The following is a 23996-nucleotide window of genomic DNA, read 5'->3' on the forward strand; positions in this document are numbered from 1 at the left end:
AGACACAGACTCCAGCCTTGTGCCAACACCATTTAGCAATCGAGGCTGAAAGGTCACACCAATGGAATTCAGGCTCAATTGACAAAAGATTCAGCTGAGCTTTAATATATTTTTGGCCTAGAAGTTTTGGAGCTTTGTTTTTGATTGCTGCTTAAAATAGAAAGAAGTTGCACAACTAAATGAACAAGGGAATGTGTGGAGACTTAATTGGTAGCATCTATTTAAGAAAGAAGGATAAGTGAATTTCCACAAAACTTTAAATCAGATACTGAAACAAGAAGTTCAGTGAACGGATGTTTCTTTGCCAGGACTCTGGATTTCAAGAGTGTGCCCCAACTGCAAGTTAAGCAAAAGCCATAATATTTTCTTTTCTGGAAAACACTGCATCTTTTCTCAACACTTGCCTGGCTCTACAGAGAAGTGATTGACTGGGAAAACAGGAACTTATGGGGAGATGCCAGCTTTTATTTGCTACGGGAGGTTAAAGGTTCCCTAGAGCACAAAGGAGCTTTTCTTGCCCAGACAATCCCATCATGGTATACATCAGCACAACTAAAGCCTGCAAAGCTCAGAAGCAGTCAAGAGATATCTGGTGAAACTTGAAATGAATTTTTTTCATTCACTAGTTTTTATCCATGGGCATCCACATGTCAATATTTGGCAATAGAAATCTACTAAAAAAATAGCAGGATCTCTGGTTTCTTTTAAAGCGACATGCACAGCAACTCACGCAGCTCTGCGTGTCAGTACAGAATCCGCAAATACCCTTCCAGCATAAAGCCTGACTTTATTATGCTTCAAAGAGATTAATAATTATTATCTTATCTATTGTGAGTTGCAATTTCTTTTTTTTTCCCCACATACCCACACTGCTGTTTCCTTCTGATCTGTATTTGTAGCTTAGCTACTGTTTAGCTGAAAGGAAGGAATTTGATAATACCTTCCTAAAAGATGCCTGGACTGTGGCTGCCTGTTCCAGCCAGTGACAAAGAATGGAGATGTTGGCTATTGACAAAAGAAAATAAAGAACTTTTTTTCCAAACATCCCAAGAGAAATAACCTTTCTTAACCTTATCATAAAGATATTTCTTGTGCATTCCAAGTTAAAAGAAAGAAAGGAAAAAAAACCCAAACAAGTGAGGCTGAAGATCTGAAACTAGCTTCTGCTTAATCAATCATTCTCACTGGATTACAGTTTTTAAAGTGCGTAACTATGAACAACAGATGAGAGAAATGCTCAGCTAAAAAAAAAAAGGGGTGAGGGGTGGGTGGGGGAAAGTCACCCTGATGACAGGTATTTTCTATCTGGATGTGAACCGACCTTCCCCCTTGGTATTTCAGGTTTCAGCACCGGCCGTTAGGCAGCTCAGCAGAGCACGACAATGGCACCACGCCGGGTGCGCGCCGAGCCCCTCAGCCAGCCCGGCGCCTGAGGCCGGTGGCAGTACCGCACCAGGCTGCTCTCTGTGCCGCAGCCATCCGGGAAGAAGGCTTTTTGTCGGGAGAAGGCACCGAAGTGATGGGCTGAACTTATGGGAGGAACCAGCGCCCGGCCAGACGGAGATTCAGGGGCCCGTCAGGAGGCGTGAAGGGCCTGGTTTCAGTAAGGGCATGGCCAAAGCTTTCTTCAGGCTACAGAAGATTCTCCGTCGGACCCAGTTTCTGCTCTTCTTCCTCACAGCAGCTTACCTGATGGCTGGCAGCCTCCTGCTGCTACAGCGGACCCGCTTGGTTATCCAGCAAGGTTCACGTGGGACCTCTGCTAATCAGGCCCTGCCAATGCCGGACGGGATGGCTGGGATTGGGATCGTAGACCCCAGGACGCTGCAAAACTCCCGCCCCAGTCCCAGGCTGCTGGTGGGCATGGATGCGCTGCAGGAGCCGGCCCTGGACCAGCAGCACAGCCCGCGGTGGCTCGTGTCCCGCAACTCGGAGCTCAGGCAGTTGAGAAGAAGGTGGTTTCACAGGTTCATCAGTGATCAGGAGCCCATGCAAACAGCAGGATTTAAAGGGATGAAGCACACTGCTGAGCACAAAGGTAAGGGATGTACCCCTGCCCCGTTTTCTGGCACGCACACAGACTACACCTCCTCCTAGGACCGTCCCAGGCAGAGACTGGTGAGCACCACAGAGTGTCCCTGCAGAAACACCTTCCTTCTGGCTCATCACCACTTTCAAGCCAGTTCTTAACCGTATGTGCAGGCCAAAGTACGATCCTGATGTCCCTGGTCATGCTGAGCTGTAACTTCCTCCAAAAAAGTATTTTTATTGACTGAATGGAAGCCCAGACAGTGAAATATGCTTCCCTAATTTAAATTATTTTCTCTTCAAGTAGGCAGAGATGAACACTGTTTAATTGATTTTCTTTCTCCGAACAGGGAACACTTTAAAAGTGGGTTTTATTAAATTAACTATCCAAAACCACACAATACCTTAAGTCTAGAAATGCCTCCTTGCTGCTAACACTTTCTAGCATATACTAAATTCTGCTATTGCAAACACATTCACTGCTCCTGACCTGCTCCCTGTGACCATCTCTGCAAACATACTGTCCTTAGGGGGACAAGATGTGGGCCACACAACCCTCCTGAATCAGAGACAAACTCCATGTGTTTGGCGAGTTTGCTGAAAATTTGCAACAGGCCAAGGGGAACGCAAGGGGAATTCACGCCACTGCACGGGTGCAGTGCATCAGTGGCTAGAGCACATGGTAGAAAACTGTACGCCTTCCAATCCAAATGGAAAGCCATTCAGGTTTGACAGAAATCTGAGTTCACTTCAGTGTGAGCCTGATTCTGCTGCCTGAAGTGCTGCTGATAAATACATGCATGGACTGCTTTGGTTTGTTCAGTAGGAAAGCTTTTAAGAAACTATTTCCAGAGCAAGCAAAGAAGCAAAACAGGAGTCTGTAGATGTTCACATTTCCTGCATGGAAATTCATACCCTTATGACCCCCCCAAAGAAAGCTGCATCATCCCAGGCGAGTTTGGGATAGCATCCCCTCGCTGGGCCCACGACACACTCCGAGGAGGTGTACAAAGCCAGATGCCCATAGTGTTGGGCTGTTACACAGCCGAGCTGCTCGCTGTGCAGCGGGGAGCTGGAGCCCCAACTCTGCAGTCACCTCCAAAGGCTGAGCATCCCCAGAGAGCAAACAAGCCCCCTTGAGAAGCCCAACATAGAAAGCAACAGGATTCAAGCTAGGTGACTGACCATGCTCTCAAGGCTGCAGCATCAAATTATGAGTTTGCAATCTTTGATCCATTGCCTTTTAGAAGAACTAGTTATTGTTGGAGATGTTTCACTGATAATAAAAAAAGAATGGGATCTGGATGACTAGACTCCATATTACTAAACTGCTCTTTAGTTTGTTGAATAAATTTACCCAAAGGGGCACCTTCTGCAAAAATCCCACAAAATGGGTGCCCCCTTGTGACTCCTACTAAGTGAAGTGTCAGAAATGGGAACAAGAAGGTGATAGTGATGGTGTATGGGAGATGACTCTCACTTTGTGAGTCGGCAAACTAGCCGCTGGAGCCACCTGAAGCACCAAGCTGGAGCTTCCAAGAGTGCTCCGCAGGCACTTTGTAACATCCCATTGGTAGCAGGCTTTGGTGGCAGAGAAGAGAGGCTGCAAAGCGCAGATGTCTCCCAGAGAACCCCACTGCATTTCGTGACATGCCCCGAGCACATAGCCTGGGTGCTCAGAACTTAATGACAGCCCCTGGACTAGCATGAAACATGAGGTTGCAGCTACTCCATCCCGCGCACCAGTGACCAAGCCTGGTGCAGGGGAGCAGAAAGCTTTGGGGGGTGGCCCTGTCCCTATCCCTGTCCCTGCTGGGCAGGGCTGGACGCAGAGACTGCCAGCTCTTTGTGGGAGGAGGATGCACCTTCACCTTAAGCAAATATGTCTTTTCCTGACTTTGGTCACCACCTAGTTTAATAAGCTCTTCGTGGACAGTTGCAGAAAAGAATCACATGAACCCTCCAGGCTACCATTTTTGTACCTGTACCTCATAAAGCCAGTATTTAATATTCACAAAGTACTACTTTTTCCACTGTTTTGCAAGCAGCAGACACCCTGGTCTCAGCTGCTCAGTAGAGGCTGACGATTTAGCAAGGAGGTGCTCAGGCAGGGTGCTGCCTGGGCAGGCTTGCTGTTTCCCACTGAGAGATTTGAGGGGGCCGTGGAAGAGAGAAAGCAATACAATAAATTAGGGCACATTACATTCTGTTGCTCCAGATGTCCTGTGAGCAGTACTTCCATGCTGCACGTGCTCTGGCAGCATGGATAGTTTTGGTGGGTTCAATGAAGTAAACCTGGCTTGCTGAACTTGGTGAGTGCCCACAAGCCATTTGGCTTTGCCTCTTCCGCAGTCCCGACTGTGTGAAGACAGCATGCCTCCTTCTCCCTTCATGGACTGTAGCTGCTTGGGCAGCTCTAGTCCCCCTTGCATTTGGTGAATTCCCACGCACCCACCCACCCCTGGTGAACAAAAGAACAGATAAAAAGTAGAGAAACATGGTGAGTCCTTATAAGCTACTCTAATACTAGGCAGAGCATGAACCTGTTCTTTAAAAACTTCAATTAAAACCAAAAAAATTAATTTTGAAAATTATCCATAAAGTTAGTTAAGGCTAGCACCTGTATCAGCCATTAAGCTAGTGCCTTGCTCAGGTTCTAACTGCTGACTGAGAGGAGCCAGAAGGACTATTTATTGCTACATCCTACTGAATTATGTTGATTCAAATATGCATCATTTGAATATCTGACTGAACATGAAGTGACATTATTAATAACAGTATTGTTAACAAGCATTGGAATGCCTTTGGAAATTATCAATTAAAAATTTAACTACCTACGTAGAGCATGTTATCTTCCCCCCCCTCACTTCTCCTAGTAAACTTACAGGCTTGTTATTTCATTATGGATCCCTTCCAAGATATAATTAACTCCTCCGTGGTTATAATGCTTATTAAAGTTTCAGCATTGCCCTGTGGTTCCCGCTCAGTAAAGCGGCACATTGCCTTACCACGGAGGCTGTGTTTGTGCATTCCTCATCAGTGCCATCCTAATAACGCCCATGCTTCCTGACGCGGCACGGCCGCTCTGCTCCAGCTCACGCACGGGGATTGCAAGCCAGCCTTCAGTGTGCTTCCCGGGGCAGACCCTTAACCCGAGACAAAAACGACGGCATCTGCTCCAGCATATTGTGAACACCTCCTGGCTCACTTTGCCTTGCTCTGTGTCCACCCAGGATCACATGGCCTTGGTGAGAAAATTCAAGTCCTTATGTTTTTTTCTCCACATAAAGCTATCTTGCCTGCTTACGTTGCAGGTGGCTCAGGGTAGGGACCACATCTTACCCTGCCAGGGAGACTGGCAAATACTACTAGTGCAACAAATGATAACAGGAATTTGTTAGGTAAAAAATGAAAATTTTCTGTTACGAACGCTTCCAGCGGATGGGGTGTTTCATACCATTTCCCCTGGCCTGGTTACACCATTGCACAGGATGCAGAGGTGACAAGGTCTGGATTGCTGACATGACGTTCTGCTCCAAGAGCGCAGAGTCTCTCTGTGACTCGTTCACAGGAGGATGTGAATGAGATATTGCTGTCGGGCTGGCAGCAGCGCGGGAAGGATGCAGGGAGGAGCGTGGATGCCGCCTGTGTTCGCTGGCCTGCCCGTGCCTCCCGACTCAGGCTCTTTGGCCCCACACGCTGAGTTTTCTGCTGCTACTGGTTTGAATCAAAGTACCCAAATCAAGTCTCCGCTAAAATGCAGAACATCCTTATTGCAGGTGTGTGACTCCCATCTCATTAACAGAGTGCTGTGGGTGTATATTCACAGCTTGTGAATTTTCTAATTGCATGTTTGCAAATTACCAATGTGCAGGTCTTTGAATCTACTGTTGTGTTTGTAATATTTAAATGTTTGATTTATTATTCTTAGCTCCAAAATCTCTGTTAGAGTGGCTCAAACTTTCTTTTTCTTGTGGATTATTTTATTGTTAATACAATGCTTTTTAGTTTCATTTTTCCTCATATATTCTTTCCCTGTGTTATCACCTCAATACTGCTACTTCTAAAATCAAATTTCCTTTTTTCCTTCATATTTTAATGATAAAATGTACTTAAATACACACAACTGCTGTATAATAGTGGGACTCCACATCATCCTTCCAATCATATATTAAAAAACGGGCTGGATTTTTATAGTCTTTTGTTCATGACAACAAAAAAGAGGCTCAACATAGGATGCAGTCTAAGAGAAATATTTATCTTTCATATGTTAAGCAAGACATATTTTAAGAGATTCATTTGCACCAGAGAGAAAGAGAGAGTTCAATGCGATAGCTAGACAGTGCTGTCTAGTTACGACTGAAGTTATCTTTCCATTATAGCTTTAATATAACTCTATGTACCCAAAGAGAATTGATTTTCTTAATATTTCTCTTGCACCATCTCATTATCAACTAGAGATTTGCAAGAAAACCTGGGAGAAATCCAACAAGATTTCTCAAAGTTTATATAATTTTGAAGACTACCTTCTCCTTTACTTCAGAAACTTGCCATGCCTTGTCACCGGAGGGAGTCGAGCAGGCAGCAGTCGCCTGCGGGAACCATGGCTCCGGGGTGGTCGCAGACTCTGGGTCTGCAAAGGTAGGCCTGCTTAAAGTAATGTGGCTAAGGGAAAAATCTCATTTCCCTTCTGTTCATTTCCATTTGACATTTGAGTTTACTCCTTCAATAGCACCTACAAAGGTTCAGTACCAGCGGACAGGTCTGTAGAGCAAGCTGGACCCCAGACAGGTTGTGACTTGATCAAATGCAACCCTGCTTGCAACATACGGCACTCGATCACAGCTGGATTTTTTTTTTTCCCCTCTCCCCTGTCTCCATCCCATGCATGTTGCCTAACTCTGGTCTTGCATGCACACAGGCACCTACATGGGATGCTTCAGTGATGATTCAAGGGAAAGGACACTGAAGGGAGCTGTGTTTTATGACTTAAGAAAAATGACAGTATCTCACTGTCAGGAAGCTTGTGCTGAGAGGTGAGTGCTATTTTTTCACTGCTAGTATTCTCTTTTCTAACAATAAGTGGAACTGAATTTGAAATGGGAAAAGCATGCATACGTTAAATATATAGCATCTGTGAAAACTGTGATTATCTCATACCTTCAGGCATGGCATAGCTCTGCTACCTTGCTTAAAGTAGACTGTTTCACTGCTGCCTATTCTCTTTATTATAGCATGGCTACTTACAATATATTTTCTGTTGTCCTGGTCAAAAATTACTGTTTTGTTAGATAGTCTTTGTTAGGTATTTGTTAGATATTGCCCTCTAGCCCAAATCTTTGATCTAAAATATTTAAAAAACTATGAAGAAACTACCGCTCCCAGAAACAGGAGAGAACAAGACAACCAGGTGTGTGGTAAGGAGCAGGGCTGTTCCCAGCGCAGCCCACAGAGCTGCCAGTCATCAGGGAACAGGCAGGCGCAGCTCCTGCCACCGCTCTGCCTGCCCTGTCAGCCGAGGCAGGGTGCGAGCTGGGGATGATCATTAGTACCTGGGGCAGGACTATATGAAAATATTTATGAAAAAGATTTCCCATTGCTCCCAAGCACAAGAGAAAGCAGAAGAAACAATGTGATTTAGAGCTATTCCTGTGAATTTTGCTTCCCTTGGTCCATAGGGCAACGCAGCGTATGTGGAGCCCATCGCTTCAGGGGTGCCCGAACTGCAGCTTAACCCCATCTTGCTGGCTCTCAGACCCCCCTGTTGCAGCCCAGTCCCCTGCAGCCACACAAAGACGCTCCAGATGGAGCTGTCCCTTGGGTGAAGGGAACGGTACTCTCCTCTCAGATGGACAGACCGTCAGGCCCCGTCAGACAGTTTTTGGAGGATGGCGGAGCCAGGCCCTGGCTTGGTGCAGCCAGCAGAGGGGTCAGCGGTGGGCCTGGCCGAAGGGACCCTCACGCAGCCTGCGTGGGCATGGCGCGTGCTCGCCTTTGGCACGAGAGGCCCAAGGGAGCGCTTCGCCCTGCAAAGGGGACCCGAGGGACCGTGCGCTGCGACCGCAGGCTGCCACCTCCATCCAAGCACCGACTCCTGTGCCACGAGCCCACCCAGACCGGACAGTGGTTTCATGCGGCGTAGGAGGCACTGGCAGCCTGTAGCGGCCGCTCCTGGAGCCGGCGCGGCGGCGGGAAGCAAGCCACGGCTTGGGCGTCTCGGGAGAGGCAGCGAGCCCTGGGCCTGCTGTTCGAGCGGTGGCCTCACCTGGGCTTGAGCATTTGAAAATTGCCTAACTGGATCCAAAAAGTTAACAGAACCTCTGAAAGGGGCTTTTCTTCTCTGCCACTCTAAACCGTCCTTACACATTTCTGATCAAAACCTGAAGGGGTAGCTCCGGGCAGGGGCAGCGTCACCCCCAGCAGCGACGCTGTCACGTCCGTGGCACCAGGTGGGCGAAGGCCCGGCTGCGCTCCCGCGGGAACGGCACAAGCATGACCGTGCAGCCAGAGACCGGGCCGTCGCTCAGACACCCGCATCGGGAGGCAAAGCCCACCTCGCTCTCCCGAGGACTGCCCCGGGCCCGGGCAGCCCACGCCGGGCGGAATCTGACCACCACCGCTCCCCGCCGTCACCCGCGGTACGAGGTGGCTGCCCGCGCTGGTCCCCGGGGCTGGCTGCGCCTCTGGAGCAGGGCAGCAGAAGAGTACACCACACACAGGGACAGGCTCCTGCCTTCATTAGGTATCAACTCGGGAGTAGACGGGGTGCCTGTAGCAACAGTGCCTGGTTTTGTTCCCCGCAGGGCTTACACCTATGCGGGCCTGGCGTACGGAGCAGAGTGCTACTGCGGGAACAAGCTGCCAGCCACCGCCTCGAAGCCCGAGGAGTGCAACAGCGAGTGCAAGGGGGAGAAGGGCTCCGTCTGCGGAGGGGTGAACCGGCTCTCTGTCTACAGGGTGGAGGAGCTGCGGGCAGGAGCGAGAAGACGTAAGTGGGTGTGCGACCGGAGGGAGGAGGCTGCTCTCCCCAGAAACGACGCTCGCCCCACGGGGGGAGACGCCACAGCCGGGCTGAGCGCGTGGGCTGTCCCTGTGGCTCGTCTCGCTCCGTTTGTCACCAGAGTTTGAAACAGCAAAGGACAAAGGTGCCCATGGGGCGCGGTGTCCATTTGCTGCTGGTCTGGTCCCTGGCTCCCTCCCCGAAATAGCAGTGCTGCTCACCGCCTCGGAGCGGCGAGACATGCCTGGCGCGGCTGCCTCAGGGCTGCCACGTAGGAAGTTAGCGTCACCAGGGAAAAAAGAAAATAGAGTGCAGAGCAACTGCAACAGCAGCAGAATTTCAGCTGAAAAACTACTCCATATTGCATCCATTGCAGAGGGACAAACCCACACGTGTTTAAGAAACAACCCTGAAAGTGGGTGCCTTTTAATGGAAGGGTAGAAAAGCACTCATATCAATGCCACCCTAAGCTCAGAAATTATCCTAAATGAAGTAAGTGCTACGTGACTGCAGGAGGAGAATAAGTAGAGGCCAGAGAGAGGGGAACACTACTCTCTTTCCTAAGTGACAGAAGTGACACCACAGTTTTGCTCTTCCAAGGACTTCTGTTCTAGTGGCAGTTGGGATTTTTGTTTCATCATCAGATGACAACACTTATTCTACTTGTCATTCAATCAGCTACCATGGGAGATACAACAGATAAACCTTTGGGCCAACCCAAAGCACATAAAATACCTAAGCAGCTGAGCAGTCTTTACTTTTGGCAAGCTCACAAGACCTTACGGATGTTATTTGCTGAGAAGAAGCACCAAGACCTTAGGTTGTGCCAGTATTGATGGTACTTCATTTATTCTTAAAGACAAGTCAAGGTTTGTACAATAATCCACCCAGCTACATATAAATTATATATCAAAGGTACATAGACTTAAATTGCTAGTGTCAGGCTGACAGGCACGTTGGCAGGTTTCCCAGGACATGCATCACTGTTTAAATCTTCAGCATAAAATATATATACATATTTCACAGGAAAAGGCGGCATTTATTTTTTTCTTAAGTATTAATGAATTAGTCATCAAATTAGTCTAGCCTGGAGCTAGATTTGTATTTTGTTTGCCCTTAGTAATACCTGATATTAGACTGTTTGAAGAATCCCACTGTCACAAGCTAGCTGAGGGGCCAACAGAAGTATTAATCACAATGAATAAGTATATTGGAAAGTAACTCTGAAACTGTAACGGCATCCATGATTTACACTACGCAATGTAGAGAACAGACCTCGCATAAGGCTTCTACTTATGCAGGGCAGATCCAGCAGCATCTCCATTTAAACCCTCCCAGACACGGGGTTTGCGGGCACGGCCGTCCCCTTCCCACCCTGGTTCCCTGGACAACACGAGCTGCACAGCTCGTGCACCACAGGACTCATGCCCCCCCCCCCATTAAACGCAATGAAGCCCAAAGTCTGTGGCTATTGCAGTCTGGGGATCGCTGTGGCAATTCAGCCATCCTTCCCCAGAAAGCAGGCAGACGACGTAAATACATCACATTTCCAGTGTGATCTGTGGGTTCTCTGCAAACCACGCTCCCTCCCAAGTGCCAGTATGGGCAGTTCAAGCTTTCTTCCTGACCTGCTCAGGCAACTCTAAATATGTCCATAAACATTTTGTTTCAGGAATTAAATCTTGGTGTGAGATTTAGTAGGAAGTCTTTCAAGAGCATCCCGAGAAGCCACAAAACTTGTGTCCCTTCATTCTTTGGCGCTGTGCTTGCAGTGATCTGGTCCCAGGGAGACTCCTGTTTCCCCTCAACTTCCATCAAGTTATTTTATTTTCACATCTCCCAGGTGATCCCAAAGATATAGCATTGCTTCTAGTAACTGGTTTGAACTGTTATTAGAACAATATTTAAGCAGCTTCTCCTTAGATTGCTCTTGGCTTATGCTGGGGAATCTGGGCCCTTGTGCCAGGAAATTCACGCAGAACCAAATTTTTCCTTCAAAACTGCAGTGCACCTCTCCTGTCATCCAACACATTTCCCACATCAGTTCTGGTGAGTATTGCTTAAGGTAGCCAGTGAGTGCAGACCCAAATTTATTCCCAAAACTACCTTTCTCCCTACTGAGTCACGCTAGGCAAATTCTGTTAATAAAGAGTTAGTAGAGAGTGGTGAAGTTTTCCACCATTGTAAAGCCCACAAAATCACAAGAATTACAGAACTGTCATACAACATGCAGAATTTTTTCTTTTCTAACCAGCCACACAATGTTATTTTCTTCATTACCATTAGTTCATCTGTGCAAATGTAGGGCCTTACCCAGGGTAGTGAGTTTCCATGGCAGCTTTGGGTTTTCATTTGGTTCTGTCAGGGGACATTTCTCTCTCAAGCATGAGGGAAAATTGTATTGCTGCTTGTAACAAGTATTTGAGCCAAATCCTGACTTCAATCACAGTGATGCAAAAAATGGAGCAATTCTGCCAAGCTCTGTGGCATTTATACAGGAGCAGGTGAGATCAGACTCTGATGCTAAAGACTTGAAGAAAGCTGTTCTCCCTGAACAGCTTACAAAAGCCTAGTTTAGATTTCGAAGGCTGCAGCAAACTCCCTAGGCCTGAAAAGAAAGCGAGTGGGAAGAAGAGAGGGATAGCTCAGCAACTGAGCAGATGTGCAGGAAGGTGGGTCCCTGTGGGGGCTTTCAGGACTCATTTAAATTCCTTTCCTTTTCTGGTGCAGATCATGGGAAGCTTTGTAGATTTTTATTGGGGCTTTTAAGTCTTTCAGGGGAAAGCATGTCTTCAAAAGAAAACTGGGACTTGCAAACAATAGCAATGCCCTCCACTGGTGGAATTTAATCTAAACTCTGCTGCAGCCCTACTTTCAGTGGTTTGTACAAAGCTAAAGGCGTGTGCTCCTTTCAATTCCACAGGATTTGCAACACATTTTTCTAGTGTATATCATGGTTTCTCTTATTTCTACAGCATTTGGAATATAAAATTTATTTTTTTTATTTTTAGCTTCTGAACCTAATATTGTTCTTTGTGAAAGAGGCAGGATACTACGGACATTGTTTTCTCAAGAGAAACCTATTTCATATCCCTGCAGGGAGGAATGTTATCTATCGAGGATGTTTTAGAGCTCCAGAAAATTTAACAGACACCTTTCCAGCCTCTTTGATACAGCCCAATTTGACGGTGGAGATGTGCTCTGAATTTTGCTCCAAGAAAGTAAGAACAGTTCTCATTTCACATCCTTTCTTTTTTGTTATTTTAAATTTTATTCTACTAAGGGAATAGCAGACATTAGTGCCTTAGAGCTTTGAATTTGTAAATGAGTTTCTAAAGGACAAAACTCAGAGTAAATACCCAGTGATGCATCTGGTCCAACTGCTCTTTTGAGTGGGGATGGTGGGAGGGAAGCCATCAGAGTGATGCCACTAAATACGATGCACAGAAAGGCTGTTCTAAGTGACAAGTATCAACCATGAGGAAATCAATACCATTTCCATGTCACATTCAAACCAAGCCCAGAGCCAGATCTGACCCCAGGAGAGGTCTTGTTGGCTGCTGCTCACGGGGAGACATGCTGCTGGAGCGTGGATGTGGGCTGGCAGCACCTGAAATGTGGCTCCAGTGACCTCTGGGGAGCTGGTCCCTGGCTCAGCTCTCAGGAGCCACGCACGGTGCATGGGCAGGGCAGGGAGAAGCAATCCCCAGCGCCCTCCACTTTGTGCCCTGTGTGCTCCCCTCCAAGGTCGTCCTTTTGGTCTCAGGCTCCTTGACGGTGCAGCAGCAGACACTGCCATAGCAAAGAAGATTTAATGCTGAGGTGTCTACACACAATTTTTGCACCAGTGTGTAACTGTGTTGGCTAGGAACTTGATACAATCTTAAATATAAAAAAAAAAAAAAAGCAGATAAGCACAGTGAAAGCAGGTGGATATTCCTGATACTTTTATATAAATGTGTCTCTTTCCACACCAGAAGAATTTATACCACTTTCACTATAACCTATGTAATTTAAATCAAATTTATTTTAATTTAAAATTGAATCATTGTAGAACTTTATGCTGATATATAAGACCACAAGAAAGCAACAAATAAGATCAGTTGTATGCTTATTGGCTTTTGGACAGAAGGTGAGAAGGAGGAACATGCTAACATCTGCTGTCCTTGTCCACACTCTTGGCCTGAAGCATCACCTTTGCTCATCCTCCACACTACCACAGAGTAAGACCATGGCTGTAAGAACCGAAGAAGTTTGACTTTGACAGACTTGGGTGTCGTTACGGGAGGGAACATTTGGCCCAGGGCACCCTGTCCTTTAGCAGCTGTTGCTGTGGTTGGTTCCCTTCCCTTCCTCCCCACTCCAATGGGGCCTATTTTTTTTGTACAGAGCAGGGTTCACTGTGTGGTCAGATTTAGCCTGCAGCCACATTCAGCCTCATGCACGAAACTGAACATTCAATTACTTTGCCTTCTAGCATCACAAAATTGATTAAAACTATTAAGGCATGAACAACAAATCTTCTTAATTACTAGGTAGAGTGGGAAAGCTTTTCCCAGTCAACATACCCTCTATACCAGCTCATCAGTGTTTTAAGAATGCATCATGGAATTAACTCTGTGCAGCGAATTGCAGTGAATCACCCATATACCCTGTATATAGTACCTTAAAAGCATGCATACAAACACACTCTTGCATCCTCCATGCATATAAATGTTCAGTAAAGTAGGACTTCATGAGCAATTCTTTCCAAGCTCTGCCATTAATCTATTATTTAATGGTAGGAAAAAAATCTTGCTCTTTCTGTGTCAATTTACCCCCATGTAACATAATTTTATTAATATTTACTGATGAAGTGCAATTAATTATTCCTTCTCTATGTGGGAGAACAGTATGAAATATCTGGAGAAGTTGTTTTCAGATGTGCTCAAACATAAGGTCAATGTTTTTAAGCACAGTCATGCCATTCTGGTTTTGGGAGATTACTTTTCTAAATAAGTGGGTTTTCAGAAGTACAGTTCCTTCAAGTTTTTCTGGCTACACAGCCAAAAAGTGGAAGCATCTGAGATTACTCATGACTGAGAAGGACAGGAAAAAGACCACAACCAAAATGTGCCACATTACCATGACATTCAAACAGGGTTGAATAGAGGAGAGCAGCAGGATGGAGAAAACTGTCCATCTCTGCAGAACAGCTAGTGGCTTTCCGAGTTAGAGTCAATGCATATTGACTTGAGGAAGCTTGTGTGAAAAAGGCATCATCAAACCACATATTCTAAAGGATTATCTAAACAGACTCCTTCTGCACAGAGGGCACGGAGAGGGCTGCAGAAATTATAACGTTAAGAGGAAAAGGGACTGAAGGAAGGTGAAGAAAAGGTTTGGTACCTCTCATTTATTCCCTCCCTAAAACAGGGCAGGTAACAATCTGCTTATCTCCCCCTGCCTCCTTTAGCTTTGCTAGGCGCCATGCTACCCTTTGTAAAGTGACTAATGGAGAGTATTTGCCTGCAAAAAGACTAGCAATGTCTCCCTCCACTTAAGCAGCAGCAATTACGTATCCAGAAGTCCAACTGTTACACATCAATTTGTGCTTTAACTCTAGATACCAAAACAAGTCCTATCAAGACACTACAAACGTTTGTCCTGACTTCAGTTCCTTTCCTTTCAAAATAAGATGGACAACTTCCTAGCTGACAGCAACATACTTAGCCCTCCTGAAATCAGGAAGGCACCGTCATTTTAGTCCAGTCTGTTACGCTGAAAGGAATTATCCCACCAATTTCTATGTATCCTGAAAAAGCTAGTGGGCTTTTAAATGGAACTAGTTGGATGCTTAAAAAAACACATTAGTAAGTCTTTTGCTCCTTGGGACTTAGAAGAAAAGCAAATTGAGGCATACCATATTTATCTGTTAGCCTTGCAAATTGCTTTCTGCAGCTGGAATGGTAGCTCCAGCCCTTGAAAGCATTTGAGATATGAATTTGAGGTTACAACTTCAGATGAAACCTGCTAAATACCCTTAATTATCAATTTCCTTCTTAATTAACAGAGTGATAACATTGCTTAATAGCAACCCATTATCACCCCATACACAGATCCATGAATGTGTTTCTGTGCTAGGTCCCTTGGCCAGAAGCCATAATTTTCATATATGCTCTTTCCTAAGCCAACCTGCATACTAAATGAGCCATCTCCATTTGAATTTATATTTTTAAATAAACAGTCCTTTTATGACTCAGCTGCTGTATACAGTTATATACGATGATACAAATAAAATCTGGAATAACACTAAGTCTTGAGGAGAGAACCCCAGTATTTCAACGCATCCAAAAGCCATGTCAGCAAGTTTGCACACTTGAACATTACCAACTCTAAGGTGCTTTTTCTTTTCTTTATAAAGCAATATACAGAATACAGCAATGTTCTAATTTCAGAAATAGACCTACTATTTTGGATTCCAGATGTAGCTACATGCCATTATTTACCCATAAACAAAAGACTCCTGGGATTTTGACCCAAATCCCATTGTAGAATTCATACAGAGTGTTTCTATAGCTTCATTTAGGTTTGTTTTTTTTAAACACAATAAAACCAAAGATAAGTAGGCTAGAACCTCAACTGGCACAGATAATCACAGCCTTGCTGACTTTATTGCAGCAGTGAGAGGAGTATTTCAAGTCAGGGTCACATCGGGTATAACAGTGCACTGAGGAACTGGCCCCTGGCCTCCACAGATCAGTGTAAAACAAGCCAGAATTTTTATGCAAGGGTGTACTGGCTTTATGGTATTTATTCTTTGCTCTTAACATATCCAGTTCAATGAAAACTTGAAGACTGACTTCTGGGTTTGTTGCAAAATGAACATGCCCATTTTTAAGTAAACCAAACCCACCATTTTTACTTGGGAGAGAAATTTCCTTCCGTGATTAGCCCCCCATCTCTTATTCTTTTTGGTAGATTGAAAGAAAAGGTTTAACTGTGTCAGATAGGAGAGTTAGTATAGAAAGCTGGAAAAGAAAGGAATTTAGAGTAGAACCAGATAAGTGTATTTTTAATCTATTCGTAATTCTTAATTTGGATACAATCTAATAAAAAACAATCAGCGATTGAATCATCACATCATCTGTGTTGCTATTGGAGAATGATTGCTTTCCTTATAGCACATAAGCTACCTGTTGAGGCTTCACCTCACAAATTCTTAGGTAAATAGTCCCATTGACATTCCCTTTCACTGAGTTACAGCTTGCAGGATGGACACCTGAGCCTGTCAATGCATGCTCTAAAGCTCAATCCAGAAAAATGCTTATTCACAGACCCGCAGACTTCTCTGGCAATAGACTTGTGTTTAACTGAAGCGAAGCATCACAGATTTGTGTGCACTGAGCTTGAGGACTAGTCCTGCGCTTAAAAGTTACATGGTTGCTTAAAGCCATAACCACAGCTTGGGGCATACGTAAATCCACAGATGAGCAAAGTGGATGGCTTGTACTTTTGATTAAATACTGATGGGGAGTCAAGATTGAATACGTTACTTTGCAATCGCTTTGTGCCCTGCATCAGGTAGACAGACCAACTGAATAATCAGCCAGCTGACTGCAGTGCTTTGCACTGACGCTGCAGATCCTGGTGTGATTCCCAGAACTAGTCATGCTTCTTTCAACGTCTGTGCTGCCATCACTGAAGCTCTGAAACTTTCACTTGCGAAGCCCACTTGCTGCCCGAGCGGCAGGAAGGCTGCACAGGCGAGGCACAGCCCCACTGCCCTGCCTCCAGAATGGCCGGGCACCCCGCACCACCGTTACCCTGAACCGCATGCAGAGTGCCTGCAGAACAGCACCATATCGACCAGGGCTTCTGCAGACACAGAAGTATGGAGAAGCATTGGCTTAGGTTTCTTCCAAAAACCTCCAGCCTTCCAGAAAAGTCAATCGCTTGCAGGTGCCACTTGGCATGAGGTACAAGGTACCTTTTTATTCTAGGCTGTGTTTAAGGGCTGGAATACTTATTAATTTCTCAAACGGAGAAACACTGCTTCATTGTAAAGGGAAAATTTCTGTTTGCAGGCAGAAACAGAACTATTTTGCCCTTGGATCAAATCTGCAAATAGTTTTTGACAGTGTCATATCTCATTCACTAAGCAAATGTTGGCTGTTTGGGCACAGATGGCACATGTGTTGTATTTGACTCCTTATCAGAGGATGAACACGTGGGGAAGAGCGAGAGATAAGCTGCTCAGCAGTCCTGTCACGCATTCCCAGACTCCAAAAGACTTTTAAAAGGCAAAAAGTGTTGATATGGTATAGGTGGAATCGAACACTCTGCACTCAAATAACCCCCGAACTTCCTTTGCTCAGCCTGTCCCTGCACACCCACGCACTCCCATGCTGTGGAGCAAGCCATCAGGGGACTTTGGAAATCCAAGGAGAAAAACTGAATTTTAGGGCCAGTTTCAGCAAAGTACTAAGTGTGCTTTTCCTGTTGAGCACACAAGCAACTGCTAGTTTCTTCAGCAAATAGTTAGCATACCTTTCCCTCAAACTTCTCTTAATTCTCATCATTACTAGCCCAGCTGCTCTGACACCACACAGCAATGCTGCTTTGCAGCCTGTTGCCTGTTTAGGGTAAGACTGGTACACCAAAACCTGAATTACTTTTCATCAAATCCACTGAAAAGAAATTTCTCAGAGCCAAAAATTTTTCTTGGGACTTACTTCCTTGCAATGAACACTACCTATAACTTTCTTGTGGTTGCACATTTCACACTCTGCTGAGATACCTGTCATTTGCAGCGGTCAGTCTGGATTTCGTATGAGGTTTCTCTATCTAGAAGCAAGGTAACATAAAACAAGCATCCATGCCTGAAGACAGAGCCCAGGCACCAGGTGAGCTAACCCTGCACGCACCAGCAGGCAGAGCTGTGTGTGCCCTTAGTTCACTCCAGCACCAGGTACAGCTGCACTCAGCTCTGCCTCTTCTGGTGCAGCCTCATGTTCACCATCAGCACAGTCCCTCTGAATAGATGTGCCAAAAATTACTTGGTATCGTATTTCTATATAGTTTTTCAAAAAATACACATAGTAGCTCTCAAACCCTGTATCAGCCCCTCTATGCACATTCATTTTTTGCAAACTGTGAAGAAGTCAGACTAAGATGCATACTTTTTTTATGGCTTGACTTTTTTCTTTCTATTTTTAAACATGATTGCAGCAGTTAGTGGGTTTAAATTTCCTTCTTTGTTAAATTCTGTAAGTTTAAGGGCGAGTTTCCGCCACAAAAACTCTGGTTAGATCAACTCAGTAAGGCAAACCTTTTCACAGCTGACTCCTCAGTTCGGGGGAATCTAAGTGGAAGTTTAGAAGATGATCCAATTCAAAATGCTCGTTTTGAGGGTAAATAAGAACAACCTTTCCCACACTGATGTTTTGCAGATGGAGTTACGCACTAGATGCTGCAGGAATATTATAAAATTATTTTTATGAATAATTAAAAAAAACAGAATATTGTGAATTTTCAAGCTTTACAAGGCTTGTGTCTGAAAACCACTTTTTAAGAAATTGCCATACGAAAGTAGTAGGCTAAGAAGCATGAGCTTTACAATGATATATCACAAACACTGCTTTGATCTTGACAGTGGCCTTGCGAAGATTTATTTTTCTTTGTATAGCAGCAGCATTCCCCGCAGGCTGTTGATGTCATGGCATTTACGCACTGATCTATTTTCTCTCATTCGTAGGAGTTTCCCTTGGCAGTCGTCCGAGGGCGGGAGTGCTACTGCGGCTACCCCACTGGGCGCTTCTCGCTGCGCGACGGCGCAGATAGGCTGCTCTGCAGCGGGATGCACAACACCAGCAGTGCTGCCGAGGGAAAATACTGCCTGGTCTATCAGACACCGGTGCAAGGTATGAGCTCCAGCCTCCCTGTGCCAGGGCCAGACCCACCACTGCTGGGAACAGCCCCTGCGCTCCTTCTGCAGTGGGCAAAAGTGATCTAGTTTACAGCAGTCTTATCACAATACAGGCAGGAATTTAGGAAACACCCCTTATCTAAATCCCTCCTTGCAATTGCACTCATAAATATGCATCTTTCTATTCTCTCATTAAGCAACACAGCCTCCCCCCACCCTGGAAGACTATAATTATTTTGCAGATGGAGAGAACAAGGCAGAGCCTGGGAAGGCATACTCCGAGCCATGCAGCACCCCGGGCAGCTGGGGACAAGGACCCCATCCTCTGGTTCCACTCCTGCTCATTAAATGCACACCCAGCCCCCATGCCACGTAGCTACTGAGACAGCTCTGCAGACTAATTTTGCTCTACCCATCTTCCTCTAAAATATTCATCTGCATACATGTTTCAAAGCCGGAAAATAAAGCAGAGAGTAAGGCTCCAATCCAGTAAGTCATTTAGGTGGCACTGGCAACTTTATCCGTGCAATGATTTGCACCGAGTTCAGTGAAACTTCTCACAAGCTTAAAATTAAATTAAGTGCTTTTCTGGATTGGTGCCGGGCTTTTTTTAACCCGACACCCTTTTTTTCCCTCCATCTCCCAGTTCAGAGGTAGGCTGCAGACACCAGCACATGAAAAGATCATGCAAGAGGAACACTTGCTTTCATGAAATTGGTAGTACTTCCCACATCTGTGTAGACCAGTAGTAGCAGAAGACAGCCTCCTGTGGATTATGCTGGCATTTTCTAGCCATGGCTTCATCTAGAGGCTGCTTTGAAGAATGAAGAGAGTAATTTCTAATTTATTTCCTGGCTTCTTGTTGAATCATCACAGAGGGTCAAGATTGGTTCTCATCTTATCCTTGCTTTTATCGGCACACTAAGAAATAAGGTTAGGATTTACAAAAGCATGTATGGAAACCAGGTGTCTAGCCCCCATGGGAGATCAACGCGATGCAGGTTCATCACTGCCTTGGGCCCTTCAGAGAAGAATGACAGCATAGAGGTTTAACTGAACACCAGCTCCTTTCAGTAAGAGGGCTTTCTCCTGCATTATAAAACTCTCAATTTCCAGGTGTACTGGCACATTCAGGGTTTCATTGAAGAGCCAACCTGCCAGGCAAATAGCCATTAACAAACAGGCATCAGGGGGCTTTTATCACAACTTGCTGGCTAGTACAATGGTTTGCCGCAGCTCTATCAAAAAAGCATTGCCACACAAAACCAGCAAAAACCTCTTCCGAGGACAATCTCTTTGGCCTCTTATGGCTGAATTAATTTTGGGAAGCAGCTGACTCACAACCGGACTCAAATTGATATCCTATATTCATAAGAGAGAGAAGAAAGAAGCAATAAACCCTGTAATCAAGAGCTGTCAGTGGAATTATTAAAAAGCCACAATGCTAACAATGAAATATCTTCTGTACTCGCAGACACCCGCTGTACGGACAGGAAATTCTTAACCACCAAATCCAAAGTGTTCGTTGCTCTGTCAAGCTTTCCTGGGGCTGGGAATACGTGGGCTCGCCATTTGATAGAGCATGCCACAGGATACTACACAGGAAGCTATTACTTCGATGGAGCCCTCTACAACAAAGGTACTGTATCCAGAGGGATGGGACACACAAAGCCTTTCTGAGGCACGAAGTTTTACTTAACTTGCTCGGGCATCCTTCTGCTTGGAGCCAGCAAAGGCTGTCACTGTTGGCACATTTGGTAAAATTTAAACACGTACCTGGAATGAGCAGTCTCACGTGGTGCAGACAGCAGCAGGGACTGCTCCAGCAACACACTGAGCCTGACAGGCAACTACTTTCATAGACAACAGCCAGGTTCTCAATTTGCAAAATTTGCATGTCACCTGCACTGATGCTGCTGTGCACATGCATGTGCACCACTCCCATCTAAAAGACTGGTCCAGAAGACCAGCTGACTGAAAAAAAGTTGACTAAACCCAGAGGGTAAGACTCTTCAGTAGCACATGAAATGCAAGGGTTGAATTTTTAAGCATTACTGATTACTCTGGGAGGACAATATCCTGAGGGGCATGTTATTTAGAAGCACCAAGCATTGGCCCTGTGAAAAACAGCCCTTTTGCAGCGAGGTACCAACGAAGTCCTCCCCAGTGGAGGAAAGCCTGGCTCCCAGCACACGTCGTGCTCAGCAGCTGGGGCTCCAGCCAGGGACAGGGTCCTCCTTACAGCAGGCGTAGAGAAGCACACAGGAATATGGCTCCCAGACAAATAAAGTCATTAAGCCTTGCAGGTCAGTGGCAGGCCAAGAATAAATTTCAGCCCTGGTCCCAGGTCCTGGGCGATGCGTTTAATTGACTGGTACTTTCACAAGTTTTACAGCACTGTAGGGAATGATTTAGAGTGCATGAAAGGGCACAGACATATAATCAAGCGAAAAAGCCAACAGTCCTGTTTTGTAAAACAGGTTTTAAAGGAGAAAAAGACCACTGGAGAAGTAGAAGGACCATCTGTGTGAAAACACATGAAAGTGGCAAGACAGAGATTGAAATGTTCGACTCGGCAATCCTGTTGATAAGGAACCCATACAAATCACTGATGGCGGAGTTCAACAGGAAATACGCCGGGCACCTGGGGTACGCCACCGACCGCAACTGGAAGAGCAAAGGTAACACACGGCCCCGGCATGGGCTGGGGGTGCCCGCTGCCACTTTGGACAGAGTTTGAAACCCATCTTCTCGGCATGCTGGGAAGGGGGGAATGCACTGGGACCTGAGCAACCAAATGCAGTGGGACTTGAGTCCCACCACAGCCAAGATCAGTCCCAAAAGCACTCAGACCCGCACTCTGGGAGTGGTTGTGGTCTTGCCGTGTATCTACCACCATGGAGAGGAGGGTAGCACTGCACCAATGCTGTGGCCACAGGCATACAGCAACACTACTGCCATCGTACTGTTTGGCAGAGGAAAGATGTCCAGGTACAACACCCCTGTGTACAGCCCATTTGCCAAGCTATGCGATGTGAAGAAAATTTGCCCCTGCAGCATGTAATAACTGTGAGAAATCTAATTTAAGATCTGGAGGATTCAATGGAGCATGACATTTCCTGAAGGAAATTTTACAGCACTGCACAGGTGCTACTGCACTGCAGATAAATAAGGATAATAGCAATAAGGGGACTTGAGATTCAGTGTTCCTTGAACACATGAAAAGACTTCAGAATATGCCAGTCAAATGCATGAAGCGTGGCAGGCAAGGTGGATGGTGTGACTACAATTTCCCCACTGAATACACTGCTGCATCCAGACTCTGCAGCAGAGAAGAGATTCGGCTTGCATTTCTCCTCGTGCATATTTTAAGCATTACAGCTGTGGCTTGGCAAACCACAGAGCACAGGGCTGGGGGAGGCTGGGGGGAAGTGTCCTCTGTCACAGCATATTTCTTTCCCAAGTTCATGTATCACCTTTCATCAGTCACAACTCAAGACCCATTCATCAAAAAAACAGACAAAATGTCCTTAGTAAAGAGAAGAAGTCTAGAGGGAATGGCTTTCCTGTAATGCAAACTACAAATTGTTACATTTCAGCCACAAATGTTCTTTGTCCAGCCCAAAAGCTTTAGCTAGGACTATCTTGACCCTTGGAAAATTAAATTATCACAGACAGCAAATAGAGATTGAGGTGTCATTAATGCCAAAGGCAAAGATGAGAAAATAATTCAGTAAATTTTGTCCCAGTGATCCTGGTAGGTGACCCTAAATGCCTCCCATGTGCCAAGAACAGAAGAATCTTCCCCTTTAATCCTATTTCCTTATCCAGTCTTCCCATAAGCAGGCTGGTAAGCATGCAGAAAAATATGTTATTTGGCAGATTTGGAAATCAAGAACACCTTGGGCCCCAGCCAAGATCAGTGCCTTGATGCTGCATTTACATAATAAAAAGTTAATATATCATTAGATAATTATTATATATTATTTGTTTACATAGATGTTAAAAAATAAACCTGTCTCCTTCTCAGTCTACATCTGAAACAGAGGTAAAAGGGTAGTAAAACCACAGAAGTAAAAGAATCTGCTTGAAGTTACATGGCAAAGCATTGCTTAATCCACCCTCCAAGCAGGACCCACTGCCTTTCCTTCTCATATCCCTTCCCCATCTTTCAGTCAAACTCTTCCCCGGGGCATTTCGTCCTCCCCCAGCCCCTGTGCAGAACCGCCTGCCCAGTGCACACACCGCTAGCATACACGGGGGGCTCAGCTCCTATGAACAAGGCACAGTAAGGACGCAAAGTTGCAGCTCTGCCCACCTGGCCACTGCCGTGCCCTCTCCAGCCCCTGGGGCTTCCTAGGCAGCTCCATGGCCATCCCAGCCCTCTGCGCAGTCCAAGGGACTGGGGGGGAACAGGGTTAACCATCATCTGCCTCCGTGCCAGAAGCCGCAAAGCCGAGCTGCCGTACCTCAGCAGCCGGCCATGCTGCACTTCTCCAGCGCACGCCCATCCAGCAACATCAGACCATGCCCAGCAACACCAGCCTGGTTGCACAAGATAACATTTGAAAAACTGTTGAAATGCAGCATGAATAACATTGTCTCATTTTCCTCGTTTTTTGGTGATCTAGAGTGGCCAGACTTTGTGAACAGCTATGCCTCCTGGTGGGCCTCCCATGTCCTGGACTGGCTGAAGTACGGGAAGCGCCTGCTCGTTGTCCACTATGAGGACCTGAAGCAGAGCCTCATCCCCAAGCTGAAGGAAATGGTGGAGTTTCTGAATATGACCGTGACAGAGGACCGACTGCTCTGTGTCGAGAACAACAGGGATGGGAATTTCAAGCGGTCTGGTGCTAAGCAAAAGGATTTTGAGCCATTCACCCAGGAAATGAAAGATCTTATCAACAGATACATCTTGACAGTGGATGAAGCCCTGAGGGGGAGAAACTTCACAGGGCTGCCCAGAGAGTATGTGCCAAGATGATAGCCTGGTAGCACTCTGCTGTGTTTAAAAATAAAAGTATTTTTTTCTTAAAAAAAAAAAAAGCAACCAAAAAAAAA

At 45.8% G+C, this 23996-nt stretch overlaps 1 protein-coding gene across 1 annotated transcript; it reads left to right on the forward strand.

The window, feature by feature from the left end:
- The first annotated feature begins 1611 nt into the window (after positions 1–1611).
- Positions 1612–23996, forward strand: WSCD1 (WSC domain containing 1). Its single transcript, XM_010573880.1, has 8 exons — positions 1612–2038; positions 6950–7064; positions 8832–9016; positions 12128–12249; positions 18765–18930; positions 20410–20574; positions 21416–21616; positions 23567–23996. The coding sequence occupies exons 1-8, from the start codon at positions 1612–1614 to the stop codon at positions 23917–23919; spliced, it is 1734 nt and encodes a 577-aa protein (XP_010572182.1). The 3' UTR covers positions 23920–23996.

The sequence above is a fragment of the Haliaeetus leucocephalus genome, unplaced genomic scaffold (genome assembly GCF_000737465.1).
Source record: "Haliaeetus leucocephalus isolate CR32 unplaced genomic scaffold, Haliaeetus_leucocephalus-4.0 Scaffold395, whole genome shotgun sequence".
Taxonomy (NCBI): Eukaryota; Metazoa; Chordata; class Aves; order Accipitriformes; family Accipitridae; genus Haliaeetus; species Haliaeetus leucocephalus.